The sequence below is a fragment of the Muntiacus reevesi genome, chromosome 1, assembly GCF_963930625.1.
Source record: "Muntiacus reevesi chromosome 1, mMunRee1.1, whole genome shotgun sequence".
Taxonomy (NCBI): domain Eukaryota; kingdom Metazoa; phylum Chordata; class Mammalia; order Artiodactyla; family Cervidae; genus Muntiacus; species Muntiacus reevesi.
In genome coordinates this window covers 21,483,639-21,502,994 of record NC_089249.1, presented here as the reverse complement: position 1 = coordinate 21,502,994, position 19,356 = coordinate 21,483,639, and the positions used below count along the sequence as shown (strand labels likewise).

General features: G+C 55.2%; 1 protein-coding gene across 2 annotated transcripts; it reads left to right on the top strand.

The window, feature by feature from the left end:
- The first annotated feature begins 329 nt into the window (after positions 1–329).
- RAC2 (Rac family small GTPase 2) lies at positions 330–18,688 on the top strand. 2 transcript variants are annotated; one of them, XM_065921578.1, is made up of 7 exons: positions 330–542; positions 2,783–2,854; positions 10,945–11,062; positions 11,759–11,821; positions 12,148–12,307; positions 15,556–15,688; positions 16,295–18,688. In XM_065921578.1, the coding sequence occupies exons 1-6, from the start codon at positions 382–384 to the stop codon at positions 15,684–15,686; spliced, it is 705 nt and encodes a 234-aa protein (XP_065777650.1). In that variant the 5' UTR covers positions 330–381; the 3' UTR covers positions 15,687–15,688; positions 16,295–18,688. The 2 variants fall into 2 exon arrangements, with proteins under 2 accessions (XP_065777650.1, XP_065777658.1); XM_065921586.1 differs by lacking the exon at positions 330–542 and adding an exon at positions 571–726 and having other exon boundaries at positions 16,295–18,685.
- The last annotated feature ends 668 nt before the right edge of the window (positions 18,689–19,356 follow it).

Sequence of the window (19,356 nt, the reverse complement as noted above, 5' to 3'; positions counted from 1 at the left end):
CTCAGGGAGTTCCACACTGGCCCCTGCTCATGGAATTCTTCCTGTCTTGCCTAAGCAGTCCCCTCTGGAGTGCCCTTTCTCTGACACCAGCTTTACCATACCTGCTTAAATGCCACCTTGAAGGTCCCAGCTCACCCTCTATGTGACTCTGAGATCCCCTCCCTCCCAATCTTCTGTGCCCCCATTACTTCCTGCTTTGTTTGATGGACACCTGTGATGAAGCTGTATCTTCCTGCTCACACCCTGGACTCACCAGTACTAGCTCCTGTTCCTGGCACACAGTAGATGCTCATTAAATGCTTATTGCTTAGAACTGAGGTGAACTCCACTCTTGGAAGCCTCAGGTTCTTAGAGAACAGCTCTGGCCCTGCTCGTGGAAGTATGTCTCCAGCCCCGAAGGTCCCAGGATCTCCTGCTGGTGCCTCAGGACAGCGATACCCGCCAGGGCCCAGCCCAGCACCTGAGGGCCACCCCGCCCTCGAGCCGTTCTGCCAGACCGCACGCTCCGCCTTCTGCAAACGGCCGTGGGGGCAGCAGCTTGGGTAAGTTCCCCTTCCGCTTCCTCCTGCCTCCTGTCCCGCTGCTGCTGCTCCCCGCTCAGGACGCCTCCCCAGCTCTCCACAGCCGCACGCCTGCAGAAACGCTCGGGCTCTGAGCTGTCACCACTACCAGCCCCCAGGCCTCAGACACCATGCAGGCCATCAAGTGTGTGGTGGTGGGAGATGGGTAGGTATCTGGCTGGACTTGCTCACAGCTCCCTCTGGGGGTAGCCCTGGGGCCCTCCCACCCTGGAGTCCCTGGGGAAGCCCCCTGCCTGCAGACGGAGGGGGTCCCTAGGAGGCAGCCAGAGGAACCCCTCCCTTTTTGTCCCAGGGCCCAGAGGGAACCCCAGGGGTGGGCTGCACACAGCTTCACTCTCTCTGCCTCACTCACCCCGGAAACTGCCTGGGTGGAGAGTAAAAGCCTGCGCTTAGGTGTACCTGGGGCCTCTCGCCTGCACCCTGAGAGCTGGGGCTGGTCTCCTATGAGCCTCTGGTCTCCAAATCTGTGGCTGCCGGTGGGGGGTGGGTCCCCAGGCTGGCCTGGGCTCTAGTCCCTGACTTGCTCTGCTGTGTGGCCTTGCGCAAGGCACAGTGCCTCTCTGAACCAAAGCTTGGCCATCTGGGAAGAGGCCCACACCCTCAGGGTTGATGTCGGGTCGCTGGAGCTATTTTGAGTGGTTGTCCTGCACGTATTTGTGCTCCGTAAAGTTCGCCTTCTAAGTCTCAGCCTGCGTGGCTGGGGAGGTGGTGTGGGGGATGCAGGTGAGGAGCAGAGGGGGAGGGGCGTGAGCGGCAGAGGAGGGAAGGAGGAGGGCGGGGTGGGGGTGGCTGTGGGGGTCGGCCAGGCTGGGACTGAAGGCCCTTCTCAGCGGTGGGATCTCTGTGACTTCAGCTTGTCATGTGCCCTTACAGGCCTCAGTTTCCTCATCTGTAAAATGACAGGTTTGATATCCCATCTCTTGGGCCTGCCAGCAACAATGCCTCAGGGTCCAACACACAGGCACCACCTGAGGTTTTCTCCCAATAGGTTAGGTTTCACCCAACGTATTCCAGCATGTTCTAGCCAGCAGGCCTCTGCTCCAGGCCTCCCATCCTACAGAGGGGCAGCCTGAGGCCTTAAGAGACTCGACTTTCCTGTTCAGGGGAGGGTGGTGTGGGGGGGGCTGGTGTATCACGGGGCTGGGGTGGGGAGAGTGGGGGTGGGGGCTGGTTTATCAGGCAGCCCTTAGCTGATTGTGATACACGGCTCCTGCCCGTTATCTGCCCGCCTGTCCAGCCCTGCTCACTTCTGCTTTGGATCTGATCTGAGGAGGGGAGGGCGGAAGCCGAGGGCAATGTTCCAGTCACTCAGAGGTACCTTGCTGGCAGGCGGGGGTGGGAGGGGATGGGGAGAGAAGAGGGTGGGCGGCCCCCGTCAGAGCCGGAAGTGACGAAGCCAAGGGGGGCAGGGAAAGGCCCAGGGCTACCTGTGGCCCCCACCCCCTCCCAGCCCAGCAGACTCAGGGCGCAGACAGCACCAGTCATGGCACTCAGTACTAACTTAGTGCTTGCCGTGTGCAGGCCCTCCCTGGGCTTCGTCACGCTCCTCTGTTTTATCCTCCCAGCAACCCTCATATCAGGCCCGTCTTACAGGTGGGAAAACTGTAGCTCAAAGAAGTTAAGTCATTTGCTTAAGAGCTCATGGGATCTGAGTCCCCCACATCTGGTGACTGCTATGCTGTGCCAGGACTGTGCTTCAGCCTTTTACCGGCTTCACCTAATTTACCTCTCTGTCCTTCCTGTGATGATGGACTCATCTCATCCCTATTTTCTGAATGGGGAAGCTACGGGGAGGTTTATGTGGCTTACCTGAGAGCGCACCCCTGCTGGGTGGGTGATGAAGGATCTGGATCCCAGGGCAGTAATGGCAGAGCCCTGGTCAAGCTTCTGGAGCCTCCCTGGGACCCCCTGCTCTTAAGCCTCTGTTTCACATCAGAGTCACCTGGGAAAGCCTGTTACAAATCCTCAGATCCACGCCTCACTCGTGATTCAGAATCTCGGGTAGGACCCCGAAGTCTGTCCTTTAATAGACATCTCAGGTGTGATAACACTGACACAGAGATTCTCAGATGGGGACACTGAGGCCCGTGGTGGTGGGGCTTGGGTTAGCCCTGAAGGCTGGGCTAGGGGTCCTCAGAAAACCTCCCCGGGTCTTGGGCAGGGCCCCTGACTGCTGTCCTCTTGAACTTCCTGTCTTTCAGAGCCGTGGGCAAGACCTGCCTGCTCATCAGTTACACCACCAACGCCTTCCCTGGAGAGTACATCCCCACCGTGTGAGTTCTGCGCGTGGGTGGGACGCTCAGAGGTTGGGGAGACACGCATCGATCACCAGGCTCATCCCCCTTTTAGGCACTTCCTGTGTGCCAGGCACTTGGGGGTCAGGCTCCAGGCAGTCTCAGGCCGGCAGAGCTGCCTGCTGATCCAGAAGGGGAGGTAGCCAGCTGCGCCAGGATGAGCGCCCTGGGCTCCCAGAGGGGAGGGAGGTGCAGGAGGCAAGCCAGGGAACAGGGGCCTTCAAGCAGGGAGACGTGGAGAGCTGGCCTGAGCAGAGTTGGGTAGAAGGGGACTGGGACAGAGGAGTGGAGTGCATGCAGGAGGAGGGCCTTGACACTAGGAGACCAGAGATGTCAGGCCACACGCGTGTGCAGGGGGAGAGGATGGTGCCACCGCAGGCCAGTCAGGACCCACCCCCGTGTTGGATGTGGAGCAGGGGGATGGCTGTCACCTGATGTGCAGGTATGGAGGAGTATGTGGGGTGAACGGAAGCACCAGCCCCTCTCTCCTTGTTGTTCGGCAGCCCCACCCCAGCTCTGCAGCACAACACCCAGGGCTCTGCGTGGCCTTCTCCAACCTTCCCTTCTGGCTTCACCACCCAGTACTTCGCTTCTTGTTCTGTTTCTGGCCGCCTGCTCACCAGCCACACCCTGGACATTTCTACGTCAGGATCTTTGCTCCAGCTGCTCCTTCTGCCTCAAGTGCTTTTCCTTCCTATGCCCGTGTGTCTAAGACCTCCAGGCCAGCTCCAGCATCCCTCCTCCAGAAAGCCTTTCTGACATAGCCTGAAGGGGTCTCTCACTCCCTAGACAGACTTTATCTGATCTTTTCCATGACCAAGAGTCTACAGAGGGTGGGGTGCCATGTCCAGTTCTTTAAGGGTCTTAGGGTCTTACGTGCAGTATAATCTACACATTGTCTTGTGTAGATGTATATATCTTGAGTTGACCTGAACTGAACTTCACAGAGAGGCCCTAGGAGAATGGATCACAGCTACCATCTCTCAAGGGCCTACTGGGTGCCGGTCCCTGGAAATGTCACACATGTGACCTCATTTGATGCTCGTGGGGGGAGTTGGGATTATTTCAGTCCCACAGTGTCCATGGGGGGAGCTGAGGCTCACAGAAGCTAAGGGACCTGTCCCCCAGGGTCACCAGGTGGGCTAGGATCTCTCTATTTCTCCCTGGCACAAGGGGCCAGGCTCCAGTTGCCTCAGGGACCTCCGCCCAGGCAGGAGGATGGCAGCTAGGAGAAGGCAGAGAAACCTGGGTAGGGAAAACTGGGAAAGCAATTTCTAGCCCAGTTCTGTTTCCAACTCCCCATAAGGGCACCAGTGGCCCTCTTCGCATCAGCCTGTATCTGCCCACTCACATCCAACACCAAACGTTTGTCAGCGCCTCCTGGTGCTGAGGGATGGTGGGCTCTGGACCTGGCAGGGAGGCAGGTGTAACATTAGGCCAACCAGCTCGTGCAGAAAGTTCTCGTCACCAGGACAGTCACTGGCACCACCTACTCTCCTGCCTCTGCCTGTCACAGCTGGGCTGAAGGGTCCACTTGCTCAAAGACCTTAGACCAAATGCTTCCCCTTTCTGAGCCTCAGTTTCTCTTTAAGAAATGGGGCGGGGCTGGGAGGTGCCAAGTTCCTTGCCCAGGCACCTTCCCTGTGCAGGGAGATGGGAGGTGAGTTCTCTGACGCAAGGTGGGGGGACCAGCGGAGGCCAAGGAAGGGCCAGGTGCTCTCAGCAACCCCTGGTGGCCCCGAGCAGATTCGGTGGTCCTGGACAGCTTTATAGGACAGACAGGATGGATCAAACAGGGTTTACCTTCCCAGGAGTCAGGAGCTGGGTCAGAGATCAGGGCCTGCTCCCAGGTGGGCCATCCAGGCAGGCTCAGAGCATCCCACGCAGGAGGTTCCTGCACTTTATTTAATGCTCTGAGGCCCCCATCCCCAAATGCTTAATGTTTGAACAAGGGGCCCTACGTTTTCATTTTGTGTTGGGCCCTGCATGGTATGTAGCCAGACCTGCACCCCACCCTCTTTGTCTTTCATACGGAGTCACTTGGCTCTGGACAAGCCCCTGGAGGGGCTCCTGCTTCAAAGCCTGCACTCCTGTGACAGAGAGGGGAAAATAAGCCCCCCTGAGCCCTTGACACTGGAGGGTGGGGACAGCTGGGGAGAGTAGAGTTGAGGAAAACAGGCAGCCTGAGATCTCCAGCAGAGAGATAAAGGTCAGGGCTCTGGGGCTCAGGGTGGCAGGGTTTGCTGGGGCCAGAGGCCTGTGCTACCGGAACCAGATCAGATAAGAGAGCGAGCGAGTTCAGCTTGCTGATTGGGGTTGGGGGATAAGAGCTCGAAGTCAAAGCCATGTCTTACAGACAGGGAGACTGAAGCCTGCTCTGTGAATGCTCAGGTGCTGGGCGTGGAAGATACAAAGACAAGGTAGAAAGACCCTGCTCTGGGGCATCTGTGACCTGGGGATCTCCCCCTTACCCTCTCCTTATGACCATTCTCAAAGGGAAGCCCAGGTGAGCTTTCAAATGCAAAATTTAGATAGAGGAATACCTTGCTGAAATTCTCCTCTCAAAACCCATTTCCTACCCACTCCCTTTTGGTCCTTGGGGACCAGACATGCCAGCCTCCCCCAGGCCTCTGCACCGGCCGCTTCCCATCACTCGGTTCCCTGCTGAAGTAGCCCATCCCTGACCCCCTGTCTAAACAATCCCTCCCTCCACCCAGGCCCCCTCCATCCCTCCACACCCTGCTTGATGGTCTCCGTAGCCCATCCTGATCTGACTTCTCCTGCCAGGATGTCAGCACTGGTGAAGACAGGGCCCTGGGCCATCTAGTTCCCTAGACCGGCTGCTAGAACAGAGTTGAGCACCTCACCCTGGCAGGCAGAGAGGGCATGCTCCGGTCTGCCCTGAGAAAGTGCTGGAACTCAGCCACCACCAGGGAGCTCAGCTCTGCGGGGCTTCTCTCTGGGAAGAACACAAGGAGTTAATTTGGGTCAGATGGGTCAGTATTTGGTTTTCACTTTCCTTTGTACACTGGCAGTCCAGCCTGGATTCCCATGGACAGGATGGCACGCAGCCTCCCTAGTGGAGACACCAGGGGTCCTGCCAGGTTTTCCCACCTGGCCTCACAACCCCCCCTTGCCCCACACTGCTGCCACTGGGTGTGTTAATCCCTCCCTGTGTCCAGCTGGCTCAAGCCTCCTCACTGTTCCTACACAGCTTCTGTCCCCTCCCATCCCGTCTGGGATACCCATGCCTCCGTGTCTTCCCCAACCACCCGCCTCTCTCACTGGCGGTTCTGTCTTTCAGCTTCCCCTCTGACCCTTCTCCAAGATGTTCCCACCCAGTGACCAAGAGAACCTTTTCCAAATGCAAAGCTGAGCACGTCACCCCCACCTGGTGAAGGCCTTCGGTGGCTCCCTATTGTCCCGAGGACCGGGCCGCGAATCCTCACAGTGGTCCATGCCTGGCCTGACATATCAGTCCTCCCTGGTCCCCAGATCAGGAGCCATGCGTGCCCCGTGGTCTTTGTGTTCTGTGAGTCCACCTTCCTTCCCCTGGAGGCTTGGGTGGTGGTCAAGTGATGCCCAGGGCTGAGAGTCATTTCATCTGTTGCATGCCCCTCCTCCTCTCCATGGGGGAGGGCGGCAGAGCTGGGTGTGCAGCCTAGGGGTGCAGAAAGAGGCCACATAGATTCTGGGTAAAGGTACACCAGCTGTGTGACCGTGGGCAGGTTACTCCTGGGCTCTGAATCCCAGACACTGTGTAGAATCCACTTCCTGGGTCCACTGAATGATCTAAGTATAAAGGACCCGGGTGCTCAGCAAGCATGGATTCCCTGCCCTCTGCACAGGCCCGGGTCAGCCCCACGTGCTGTGCTGTGCTCAGTCGCTCAGTTGTGTCCGACTCTTTGCGACTCCGTGGACTATAGCCTGCCAAGCTCCTCTGTCCATGGAATTCTCCAGGCAGAAATGCTGCAGTGGGTTGCCATGCCCTCCTCCAGGGGATCTTCCTGACCCAGGGATCGAACCCATGTCTCCTGCACTGCAGGCAGATTCTTTACCGTCTGAGCTACCAGGGAAGCCCAAGAATACTGGAGTGGGTAGCCTATCCCTTCTCCAGGGGATCTTCCCAACCCAGGGATGGAACCCACATCTCCCAGACTGCAGGCAGATTCTTCACCATCTGAGCCACTAGGGAGCCCCTGCGCCTGAGCTCAAACTTCCCTGAGCCTCCAGCCATGAACTCGCAGTGATCCTTTCATCACAGGCTTTTCTGAACTGGGTAATAGGGTCTAGTCCTGGCTCTGCCACCAACTGACTGTGAAATCTTGGGCAAGCCCCTTCCTATTTGTGAGCCTCAGTTTCCTCATCTGAAAGATAAGAGTGAGGGTTGGCCACAGTGGTGGTGTAGGTTCCGTTGGTCCTGGCTGCCTGTGGGTCTCTGGAGTGGGGGACTCAGGGGTTGTGGATCACTGTCTCTGCAGGAATCCCTCAGACTCTGGGGAGGGGCCAGTGAGGGGGGTGTTTCGGGATGAGGTTGCTCCGCTTCTCAGCATCTCCCCATGGGATGGCTTGAAGGTCCTCTGTGCCTGGATCCTCTTAGTGGCCCTAAGAGATGGGGCTTTTTTTTTTTTCATAGTGAAGAAACTGAGGCTCAGAGAAGCTGGGCTACTCACCCGGGGTCACATAGCCAGGACAGGGCTTCACAAGGAACTTTCTGCTCTCTCCCCACTCTGGGGGGCTGTCCCCAGGCAAATCCACCCTCCCATGGAGCATTAGTCTACTTTCTCTCGCTTATAAATGAGTGCTCAGAAGGAGACCAGATCAAATCCCAGCTCCTGTGCTCCTGAGCTGGCTGGCTTTGGAAAAGTTATTTGACTTCTTGGGGCCTTGATTTCCTCAACTGTCTAAAGGGAATAATTTGAGGTTCTTTTGTCTTGGGTCACATGGGACTTAAGTCCCAGATATGAAGGTCCCTAGCCCTCTGCCTGGCCCCAGAGCAAGTGCTTAGTCCTGTGACAGGTCCTACCAATCAGCTCTTTCCCCATCACCATGGCCTCTGAGACCCTAGAGCTGGTTCAGAGAAGATAGATATCTTTGGCTCAAGGAATCTTGGGGGACTTTTTGGTGTCAGAATTTCAGACTAGAGATTAGAGGAGATAATGTCCCTGTATCCTAAACTCGCCCCAAAGGAGTGTTTCTGGCCGAAGCCAAAGAAAACACGGGGACTTCTTTTCCCGTTGTGCCCTGCGGTGTCTCCCTGAATGTGCCTTTGGCCTGAAATCCCATGGCAGTATGGGTGGTACCCAGAGCAGACACAGGGCATCTGTTGCTGTTGTCGTTAAGCCGCTCAGTCGTGTCTGACTCCTTTGTGACCCCATGGACTGTAGCCTGCCAGGCTCCTCTGTCCATGGGATTTCCCGGGCAAGAATACTGGAATGCATTGCCATTTCCTTAACCAGGGACTTAACCTGGGTCTCCTGCATTGGCAGGATTCTTTACCACTGAGCCACTGTGTGCCAAATGTGATGCTGGCCTCAGTGCAGTGAGGAGCAAGCCAAGCCTGATGCCTTTGGGTGCTGAGTTCACCACAGACTACTGAGTGGGAGTGGGGTGGGGGCCCTGACCTGGCTGGGGCTCAGGGAAGGCTTCCTGGAGGAGGTGACCTTGAGATGGGGCTGGAAAGAGGATGAGTAAGAGTCAGCCTGGCACCAGGAAAGAAGAGCAGGAAGCCAGGGGAAGGGCATTTGCAGGAACTTCTCAGGCAGGAGGGAGCAGGGCCATCTGAGGAAATGAAGGCTGGACAAGCACGGGGTATTAAATGCATCAGGTGGCCCACTTTTTTGGTGGAGGGTGTCCATCACAAGACAGATGTCTTTGAGTTGCTCTGAAGCACTAGGGCTTCTGCAGCCTGTCACTGAGCAATGTTTTGGGAGGGCTTCGTGGAGGAGGTGGCATGCCAAGTGCTTTGGTTCAGTTTCACTCTGTTCTACCTACAGTCACTAGGCACCAGTCCTGAGACTTCAGAGATAAAGAGACATGGGCCCTGCCCCCACGGAGCCCACAGCCACATGGCAGGAGAGACACATTAATGCCAGCTCATAGTCTAGGCAAAGCAGTTGCCGGAGGGAGGGGATGACAAACTCTTTCCAAGTGAGGGACAGGGAAAAAGGTGGCTGGGATGTTTCCCCACAGAGGAGGAACTGCCTGGGCAGGGTTTTGAAGCATGAATGGGAGACAGGGTGATGAGGGCACAGAAGGATGTTCCCAAGAGAGGCATGTGCAGACAGGAGCACAGGCTGGAGAGTGCGGCAGACTGTGTGGTCTGGGAGGGAGGATACACCTTCGACAAGGAGAGGGTGGGAGGGCATTCCAGGCAGGGGGCACAGCGTGAACAGACTCAAGGAGGCAGGAAGTCTGAGCCTTGCCAGAAATGGAAACGGCTTGGCTGATGTGTGAAGGGAGGAGCAGGGGGAGAAGCTGGAGGAGACAGGGGTCTCAGTGGGCCAGGTCAGGGGACAGGAAGCAGGACCTGTGTGGGTGACCTCAATGCAGAGAGAGAAGGTGGTGGTCCCTCGCCCGCAGGGAAGCTGCGGAAGCAGCTGTGGCACCCGGTAGTGAACACTGGACGTGGAATCAGAACTGGCTTCACACCTGGTTGGATCACTTGCTCACTGGCTGTGTGGCCTAGGGTCAGTCACTCTACCTCTGTGATCCCAGTTTCTTTTTGCACAGCATTAGGCCAGCTGCTGCCTCTCAGGAAGTGTGTAGCGAGAAATACTATTGAACTGAACCTTTAAAAAAATCTGGAAGCTCGTGTGACTGTCCCAGAGGCCTCTCTGGTGTCAGCAGCGAGATTTTAGCATGTACACATCCTTCAGCATGTGTCTTTCCAGTGTGTGCCAATGGCATTTCCTGAAATCTCCGGTGACTGGCAGCGTTTGGAGTGGGCTGGAAGGCCACTGAATTAATACCCCAGGATATCCCTCTGCCAGTGGGAGATGGAGAAGGCAGATAAATAACCCAGCTCTCTGCCTTCTCAGGGGGATGCCCTGAGCTCAGAGGCCCCAGCAAGATGGAGTCCCAGTTCCACTTTGCCCCCCAATAACACCTCAATATCTTCTTCCCCCTCCCTTGGCTCCTGGGATCACTTCCCAAGTAAACTTTCATCTCAGGGTTTGCTTCTGGGGGGACCCAAACTAAGATGGGAATGAGCATTCATTCAACAAATAATGGTACCCGCAGGACTTCCCTGGGCGTCCAGTGATAAAGACTTTGCCTTCCAATGCAGGGGGTGCGGGTTTGATCACCGGTTGGGGAACTAAGATCCCACAAGGCTCTAGGCCAAAAAACCCACAGTATAAGACAGAAGCAATACTGTTAACAGATTCAATAAAGACTGTAAACATGGTCCACATAAAAAAATAACTTAAAAAAAATTGGTTGACCAGTTGCAGCGTTTAGCCTCAGAGGTGGGTAAAGTTTATTCTGATTGTGCCTTCGAGAGAATGTTATACAGTCTTGAAAAATCATCTCTTCAAAGGATGTGTGCTGTGTGCTGGGCTTAGTCGCTCAGTCATGTCCACCTCTTTGGGACCCCGTGGACTGTAGCCCACCAGGCTCCTCTGTCCATGGGATTCTCCAGGCAAGAATTCCAGAGTGGGTGGCCCTGCCCTCCTCCAGGGGACCTTCCCAATCCAGGGATGGAACCCAGTTCTCCTGCATTGCAGGCAGATTCTTTACCAGCTGAACCACGAGGGAAGCCTAAGAATACTGGAGTGGACAGTCTATCCCTTCTCCAGGGGATCTTCCTGACCCAGGAAGGATAGACAGGGCAGAAAAAGAGTAGAGACAATGTTTTGTTCTCTATGCTCTCCTGCTTAAATGCATTTTTTTTAATATAATGGGTTGGCATTAAAAAATTAAAAATTAACCGCAACTGCAGAGTGCGGTGTGACGTGGGTCCCACTGTAGTCCCTGTCTGGGTCTTGGCCTCTGTCTTGGAACCAGGGGCTGCAAGTCCCCAGACTCTGGGGCTGGAGACGGACCCTCTGTCTTGCTTGTTGCCACAGGTTTGACAACTATTCAGCCAATGTGATGGTGGACAGCAAGCCCGTGAACCTGGGGCTGTGGGACACGGCCGGACAGGAAGACTACGACCGCCTCCGGCCACTCTCCTACCCGCAGACGGTACACCGCCCGCCCCTCCTCATGGTCCTGGCCTTCACATCCCTGTTTCCTCCGCCTGGAATGCCAGCTCAGCCTGGTGAACCCTGACCCTCCCCTTAAGGCCCAGCTCAAGGAGTCCCCGCCCTCCATCCATCTCTGTCATCACTGTGCCTTCCCCGTCTTCCCGTGGGCTCTGGCTCCTCCTGGTGCCCAGTGGGTGCGGCAGGCAGACCCCGGATAGGGATCCAAAGGAAGCTCAGGATGACCAGCCCCCGGGGGGCGTAGCAGGGGGAGGGGAGATAGGGGCACGCCAGCAGGTGGTTCTGTGACTTCTCGGCTCTCCCTCCAGGGTGGCAGAGAAGGGTCTGGGACCAACAAACCGACAGAGGGGTAGTGAGAGCATGGATTCTGGAATCCTAGATGGCACACCCTTTAATCCTTGTAAACCTCACCTTCCCTGTCTGTAGAATGGGGTAGCAGCAGCATCGCTACAGTGTGATGTGAGGATTGCCCTCTTAGAACAGACCCTGGCCTTTAGGAAGTGTCGGATAAACAAGCAGCAGCCTGATATAGAGAAAGGAAACCCTGCTCTGCCAGATCCTAAAAGCCCAGCATCCCCTGGGCGGCTCCAGCCCTCAGTGGCTGCCCAGGTGCGGAGGGCCCAGGTTGGATGCCTCCAGGCCTCCCCTCACCAGTAACCCTTGCTTGATTCCCCAGGATGTCTTCCTCATCTGCTTCTCCCTTGTCAGCCCAGCCTCCTATGAGAACGTCCGGGCCAAGGTGAGTGGGACGGAGAGGGACCTTAGGGGTTAGGGCAGGCGACCCTGAAGAGGGGAGCATGAAAGGGAGGGACTGGAGACTTTGGCCTTCCCCTGGGCAGCAGAGAATGTGGGCAGAGAGGGTTCCCAGTGCCAACCACGGCTGGTGGGCGGGGATGGGGGGGAATTCGGGTCTCAGAGACGTTTGGGATAGTTAGCTTTACTCTCTGACCTTGTCCTCTCTCCTTTCTGCACACCCTCATGCCCCCTTCTTATCTTCTCCCAACCTGGGGCCCCTCGTCTCCCCTGACTCCTTGCATGGCCTCCTGCTTCCGTCCGCCGGCCAAGTGGTTCCCCGAGGTGCGGCATCACTGTCCGAGCACACCCATCATCCTGGTGGGTACCAAGTTGGACCTGAGGGACGACAAGGACACCATCGAGAAGCTGAAGGAGAAGAAGCTGGCGCCCATCACCTACCCGCAGGGCCTGGCACTGGCCAAGGAAATTGGTAGGGGTTTGGGCTCAGAGAGGGGAACTCCGACACAGCCTCGAGGTGACCGCTAACATAGCCTCCAGGGCCAGACTGTGCATTCCAGCCCTGGCTGTGCCGGATACTAGCTGTGTGACCCAGGACGAGTCACTTAGCCTCTCTGTACCTGTGTTTCCTTATCAGTGAAATATGGCAATAGAAGTGGTTCTGAGTGGTTAGGCAAATTCAATGAATTCACACCCATGAAGCCCCTAGAGAAGCACTGTGCATGGGAAGCACTCTATGTTAATCATTATTAGTATTAGAGGAATCCATAAGCAGATACTGACATGACAGACAGAAGCAGGGTTGGAGTTGGGGGTGCTGTGGTTTCTCAGAGGACGAGCAGTCAACTCAAGCTTGGGTTTTCCGGGAAGGCTTCCTGGAGGAGTTGTTTCAGCTTGGGTTTGAAGGGTGACGCCTTCCCTTCTGCCTCCTTCTCACGCCCCATTCCCCACCCTCCTGGCTTCTCAGCCCAGCTCCTCTTTGCTTCCCGGTCACTGGGCCAGAGACGTGAAGCGACTTCTCAGGGTCACACAACTGGTAGGTGGCAGAAGCAGGATTCGAAGACAGGACCACAAGGCACTGGCGTGGGGGCCTCCTCGCGGCGGCCCAGAGCTGCCTGCACCAGCTATGACTGGTGTGTCCGGCCTCTTCCCTGGTCCAGGCCCTGACCTGCCTGCCACCTGGAGGCAGGGCACTTGCCCAAGAGCCTGGGACCACCAGCAGGGTTTGGCCACTATGAATTGCAATCCAGTCACCCAGGGCTCTCTGTGTCACCACAGGCTCCCACAGACCCAGGGTCTGGCCCCTGAACTAGTGGGGCCTCCTCCAGCCCCTCCCTCCCTCAACCCTAACCCTCTTCCTTCCGCCGGAACTGGGAGGGCTCTGGGGACTCACATCTCTCCACAGGAAGAGAAACCGCAGCCTCCACCTCCCCTTTCTCATGACTTGCCCAGTGACATGGCCATCTTTCCCAGGGGGCCTCTGCTGCCGCTTAAACACTGGGTCCTATGTCCCATCCTGGAGGCTCTGACCCCCAGGCTCTCTGATCCTTCCTCACGGATACTGGGGATTGACCCTGCCTTCTCTTCTTTCTGATCAGCCTGCCCCCGGACTCCTTCCACCCAAGACAGTGCCTCTGAGCCTGAGAACTTTTCCATTTTAAAGCAGAGGCTTTGGGATAAGATGGGGCCTGGAAACCTGGATTCCAGTACTAGCTCTGGCACTATCTGTGTGACCTTGGACCAGGGGCTCCCCTTCTCTGGACCTCAGTTTTTCCATCTGTACAAGCCAGCCTCCACACTCCCTAAAGGTCCTTTCTCTGCCAGAAGGAGATGACTTGGGGATCCTGCCTTGGCCTCTAGCCAGTTTTTCTTGGAGCTGATCCCAGATGAAAGTGGGGCAGGGGCAGTGACTAATGACTTTGAACTTGCCTCAGACCGGCCCAGGCCAAGGGGGAGGCCTGGGGGGCCTTCAGGGCTGATGAGACAGTGGTGGCCTCTGTCCACCAGCCCAGTGTGCTGACTTGTGCTGCAGCTGCCAATTCCAGCTGACATGGATTAAGCACTTCCTGGGTGCTGGGCCTGTGCATTCTCCTGCTTCATCATCATAGCACCTGGGAAGGAGGGACTCTCATCACCCAACTTTACAGAGGATGAAACTGAGGCTCAGGTAGAAGTCAAGAGCTCAAGGTCACCCAGCTGGGATGTGGCAGAGCTAAGACTGGAACCCAGGCTGCATGGCTCCCTCAGTCATGATCAACATGGTCTACTGCCCCCAGAGGTGGGAGACTGGGGTGCAGAGCCAGGCCAGGCCCCACAGTCAGGACTCTTTCTCTAGATACTCCTAGCCAAGAAGTAGGAGGGTGGCAGGTGCCAGGGAGGACACAGTTGGTGGGTGTGAAAGGAAGAAGTGGACATTGGCCACAGTCCCTCACAGTCCCTTGCAAGGAGACAATGGCCAAATGCCCAGGGAGACTCTTCTGGGCTCAGAGGGTTATGTGAGACTCCCAGACCTAAGTCATGGTGTTTCGTGCCTGCCAGCCTTGCCCTGGGACCACAGCCCATGCTCCCTGCTGGGACAATGCTCCCATATGCAAGGGTGATGGGAGAGTCCAGAGTGTGACTTTAGACAAATGACATCCTCTCTGAGCTTCACTTTCCTTGTTCCTGCCCCATCCTTTCTTTCCCTCGTCCTGGGTTACCCCTCCTGAGATCCTGGCTCCCCTCTCCAAGCTGTGTGTCTCTGGACCTGGGGCATCCCCTCTCTGGGCCCGTTTCCTCACCCAGGAAGTGGGGACTCACAGAATTTCTTCACAGGGTTGTCGGAAGCACCCAGCTCAGCGCCTGGCAGGGAGCAGGTGCCGATCAGTGTCAGCCTGCTTCCTTCCTCACAGAGTGAGCTCTAGGGAGGAGGCAAAGTTCCCCGCTCCCGCCCCTCTCCTCCTCTGGTTCCTAAAATCGGCCCCCAGGCTTCTCTCAGGGAGAACTTCTCAATTGCTCACTTCAGGGAGACAGATTGGGTTGTTGTGGACACAGAAACTCACACAGGTTCCTTCCAGAAGTTCATGGAACACTGCCCTGGAAGTGGGGCTCAGCCTGCCTTCCTCACTGTGCCCTGGGCTCCAGCCCTGAGTGGTCACATGGGAGAAGGACAGTCCCCTCACAGGTGAACAAGGCTCCCCATTTCTCATTCTTCTTGCTGAGAGTTCTCAGCATCCCCTGGGGGCTGAGAAATGTCTAGTGTGTGACTTTGGACTAGCAACTTTTCTGAGCCTCAGCTTTCTCATCTGTGAAACGGGGTGATCCGAAGGACCAGTTCGATATTTGGAAGGGCCTGGTGAGCAGGCCATGGGTTCTTCAGGCCTCCCATGGGAAGGTGGAGGCAGGTATGTGGCAGTCTTTTGAAAGAAAGTGAAGTGCTGAGATATTTGGTCACTGTAGCTTGAGCTCTTTTCTCCACAAGAAGGTATCAAAATTCCTGCCACCTTCCATAAATTACGGGCTTATGTGTTAGAGAAAGACACAAACCTGCTGTCATGGGTCTTAATCTTTCCCCCTGAATAAAGCTCCTCCTTTCAGATATGAGGAAACTGATGCACAGAGGGGTAAATGTGTGAGGGACACAGCCCGGGGGCCCCCACAGCCTGGTGTGGTTGTATGACTTGGGAGGGGGTTTTGTGCAGCCCTGACTTAGGCCTCTGTTCTCTTGCTGCCCTGACCCAGACTCAGTGAAATACTTGGAGTGCTCGGCCCTCACCCAGCGAGGCCTGAAAACTGTCTTTGATGAGGCGATCCGGGCCGTCCTGTGCCCGCAGCCCACGCGGCCACAGAAGCGCCCCTGCAGCATCCTCTAGGGGTAAGAGTCCCGCCCCCACGGCTTCGTGACACTCCCTGGCCCTTCCCCCACTCCGCACACACAGCAGGCCGTGGCTGGGAGGGAGGCGTTCAGCCACTGCTTGGTAGCCCTAGGTTTCACCAGGAGTGGCATTTAGGCCAGGACAGAAGAGGGACCACTGAAGGGGCCTCAGTTTGCCCATTTGCCTGAGCTGGGCCTGCTCTGTGAGCCCAATTCCCAGAAAGAAGGTTCAGAGTACCAGAAAAAAATGCCAGGTCACAGGAGCCAAGCGTGGTGTCACTGAGCTCCCAATCTGCCATCCCTGCAGGAGGGCGGAGAGGACCAGGGTGAAGAGATGCTTCAGCTCCTGTCCCTCAAGAGAGCCCAGTTGAGCCGGGGGGACCCGACACTCACATATGGGATAGAGGCAGGGCAGACTCAGCTCTGAGGCTATTAGGGCAGAAGAGGGATGGGTGGGGGTGGGAGGCACCCACAAGGATAGAGAGAACTTGGCCAACCTTGAGCACAAGCTAGGAGCTGGAATGAGCCGGGAGCCAGGAGAGCTGGGAGCGGACTGTGGATTCTGCTTGGCCCCAAATTCTCACCCCCTGTTTGTCTTCCTTCCAGGACGCACCCAGCCTTCCCAGCCAGATGATTCTGCCTCTCCAAGGCCTGCCACCCAACGCCCAGTGGCCCCCCTGGCTGGCCATGCTGTTCCCTTCCTGTGGCGTTTCTTAGCAAGATGCTGCAGAGCTTGGTTGACCATCTTCTCTGTGCCGAAGGTCCCCCTGGGGGCCCAAAGAGTGTAAATTTGTAGGTGCTGTGCCCCCATCCCCTCGTGCTCCAGCCTTCTCAAGGGCCAGAGGGGGGCCCTAGCACCCAATAAGCCACCCCTGCATTTCTGTGGTCAGATGCCACACATGGCGTCGTCTACCCGTTTACGCCTCCCCTCACCCCTCAACGCCTGAATCCCCTCTAGGAACTTCAGGCCAGATGGTCGCTGGCCACCACTTATATACCTTCAGAGATGGGTCTCTCACTCCCTCCTGGGGCAGTAGTATATACTGCAGTATTGATGGTCTTTCTTATCTGAGAGTTCTCCTACTGAGCTAAATTAAGTGTCTCAGAAAGTTTGTTCCTCTATGGTCTTATTTCTCCTTTGGGGACAACATATTACCTTCAGATTTTCTAAATCTCCGTGAGTACCTGCCCAGTCAATCAAAAACCAGGGCTCTGCTGACTCCTGCCATCTCTCAAGTCTTTCTGCTCCACTCACAGGACCCTGAGCTGCATTTATCTGTGAGAGTCTTAAAACTTTCAGACCCTGCCAGTCAGGACTTTTGCCGTTGCAGATAGAAACCCTGCTTAAGCAGAAAATAAATTTATTGATTCAAGATTGGAAATATCATGACTTCACGTGCAGCTTGATCAAGGGGGCTCAAATGAAGTCATCAGGGCTCACTTTCCTATACCTTCTGTTGTCTGGTTCATTCTTAGGCACAGTGACTCTCAGGGCTTCACCCTTCCAATTTCAAGTTCAGCAAAAAAAGAGCAAGTGTCTTGCCCCGGGCAAAGTTCTGATTAAGGCTTACTCTGATTGGTCCAGCTTAGATCTTGGGCCCCCTCTCAACCAATCACATTTGTCAGGAGAATCCTGTGCTCTGATTGGCCAAATCTAGACTACTTGAACCGCTAAAGCGTGGAGAGTAGGGTGAAGGTGGGGGGATTTGGTTCTCAAGAAGAGGCAGAGAGCTTTGTCAGAATTTGGGAATATGGGTGTCGAGCAGCCAGAAACCCCAGTCTCCAATATTGGCAGTCCCAGGAAAGTGTCCAAACAGTGTAAGGAACCAATGCCGGACCCAGCAGGCGCTAAGCACAGGCAAGTTTCTTTAAGAGATGGGGCTGCTGTCAGGATTAACGAAGCTCATCCCTAAAGCTCCACTGACGGGTATGGAGCCAATCTCCCCTTAATGTTTGTTGATTCACGAATGCTGGACTTTCCAATCCTGTAGATGATTGTGCTTCTCTATCTGAGCTTCATCCTCCCATTCAACACAAATTTACGAAGCACCTACTGTGTTCCAGGCACTGTTCTGTTGTCCTGCGATGCACCCGAGTTATTGCCCTCAGGGGCTGTCTAGAGAAGCTAAAATAATGAATTTTTAAAAAGAGATAGGAGACCCTGTCCCAACAATCCAGAAGTCTCCCAATTCCCAGCCAGTGAAATGCTTTGAATTTCCATTTCCGGCTCCCCCAGGGCTCCTAGCCATTTCTACTGCCCCAAGACCTGAAGTTCTGATGCAAGATCTCAACTCACTGACCTTCCCTCTTGAGAGCCCCACCCTCTAGAAAGGGATGGGGTGTAGGCGGGGAAGCCCCATAGCCTTTCTCAGTTTCAGCTCAGACAAGGTTGTTGTGTTTTTAAAGTTATCTCTGTTCTGAAACAAACCAAAAAAACCATTAACACTGTTACCTCACCCCACCCCCAGCCCACTCGACACAAACATAGATATGTGTGGGTCAGAACCCACACTCTAAAATGTCTAATGTTTAAAAACCCTGAGAAGGCCTTTTCCAGCAGGCCACAGTCTAGAAGAACCTTTTTCTGTTCCCTGCTCTTCTGGGGCCTCGGGATAAATTCAGGACCATCCTGGTGGCCTCAAGCCTGGCCATACCCTGCCTTCCTCTCTCCTGTGCTCACACCTCCTCTGCCAGGTACCTCTTCTACCAAGCCTACCCCAGTGAATACAGTCCTTGTTTTATACCAGTAAAAAAGTCAGGAAATAAAAACTCTCACCATTGTGTAGTTTCACGTAGAACATATGATCTCATTTAATTCTGGCAGCCTCCCAATGTAGTACTAACAACTCTGTTTTGCAAAGAAGGAAACAGAAACATAAGAATTAGGGCTCAATTCACTGAGGCAGACACTGTACTTTTCAACCCACTATCACTACTTGCATCCCCCTTGCTAACAGAATCCTAGTTGTGTTCAGAGCAACAATGTATCTAACCCCAGACAAAAATACTTGTTCCCTGTCTGCTTTGCAGCTGGAGTTCCAAGTTCATACAGTTCCAGTCAATAAAACATAAATGAAAGTAATTGGAGAGGCAGCTTCTGTGAAAGTTTTGGTTTTCCTCCATAAAAAAAATGATAGGACCAACCAACACTGCTCTGTGTCCTGGCTCCTTCTCTAATGAATTCTGATGAGATGTCTGGAGCTGCAGCAGCCATCTCATGAACTTGAAACCACAAACAGGAAAATACAACCTAACATGCTAAGAATGGAGAAGCAGAAAGATTAAAAAGCCTGGATTCCTCAAAACTTTGGTCAGCAGTTGAACTACTGCCGATGGCTGCCTTGTTAAGGGAACCGAACAAAAATGAAACCACTTATTTGTTTACGCTGCTGTTACTATAGTTTGAGGTCTTAGGACTCCTAGCTCTGTGCTCCTTCCTCTGTATCATTGCGTACAGAACTTGCTGGACATTGGGTGAGTCACTTGTTTCTGCTTTGCAAATTGGCTGAGGACCAGAAGGCCTTCAGATAGGAAAGAGAAACCTTGAGGGAAGTCAGTGAAGAATTTTGAAACAGGAAGAACTGTTAGTTATGGGCAAGAGCTGACAACATGGTGATGTTCGCTCATTTGACAGCAGCCACTTCCAAGCACCCTGCTACTGCCAGGCT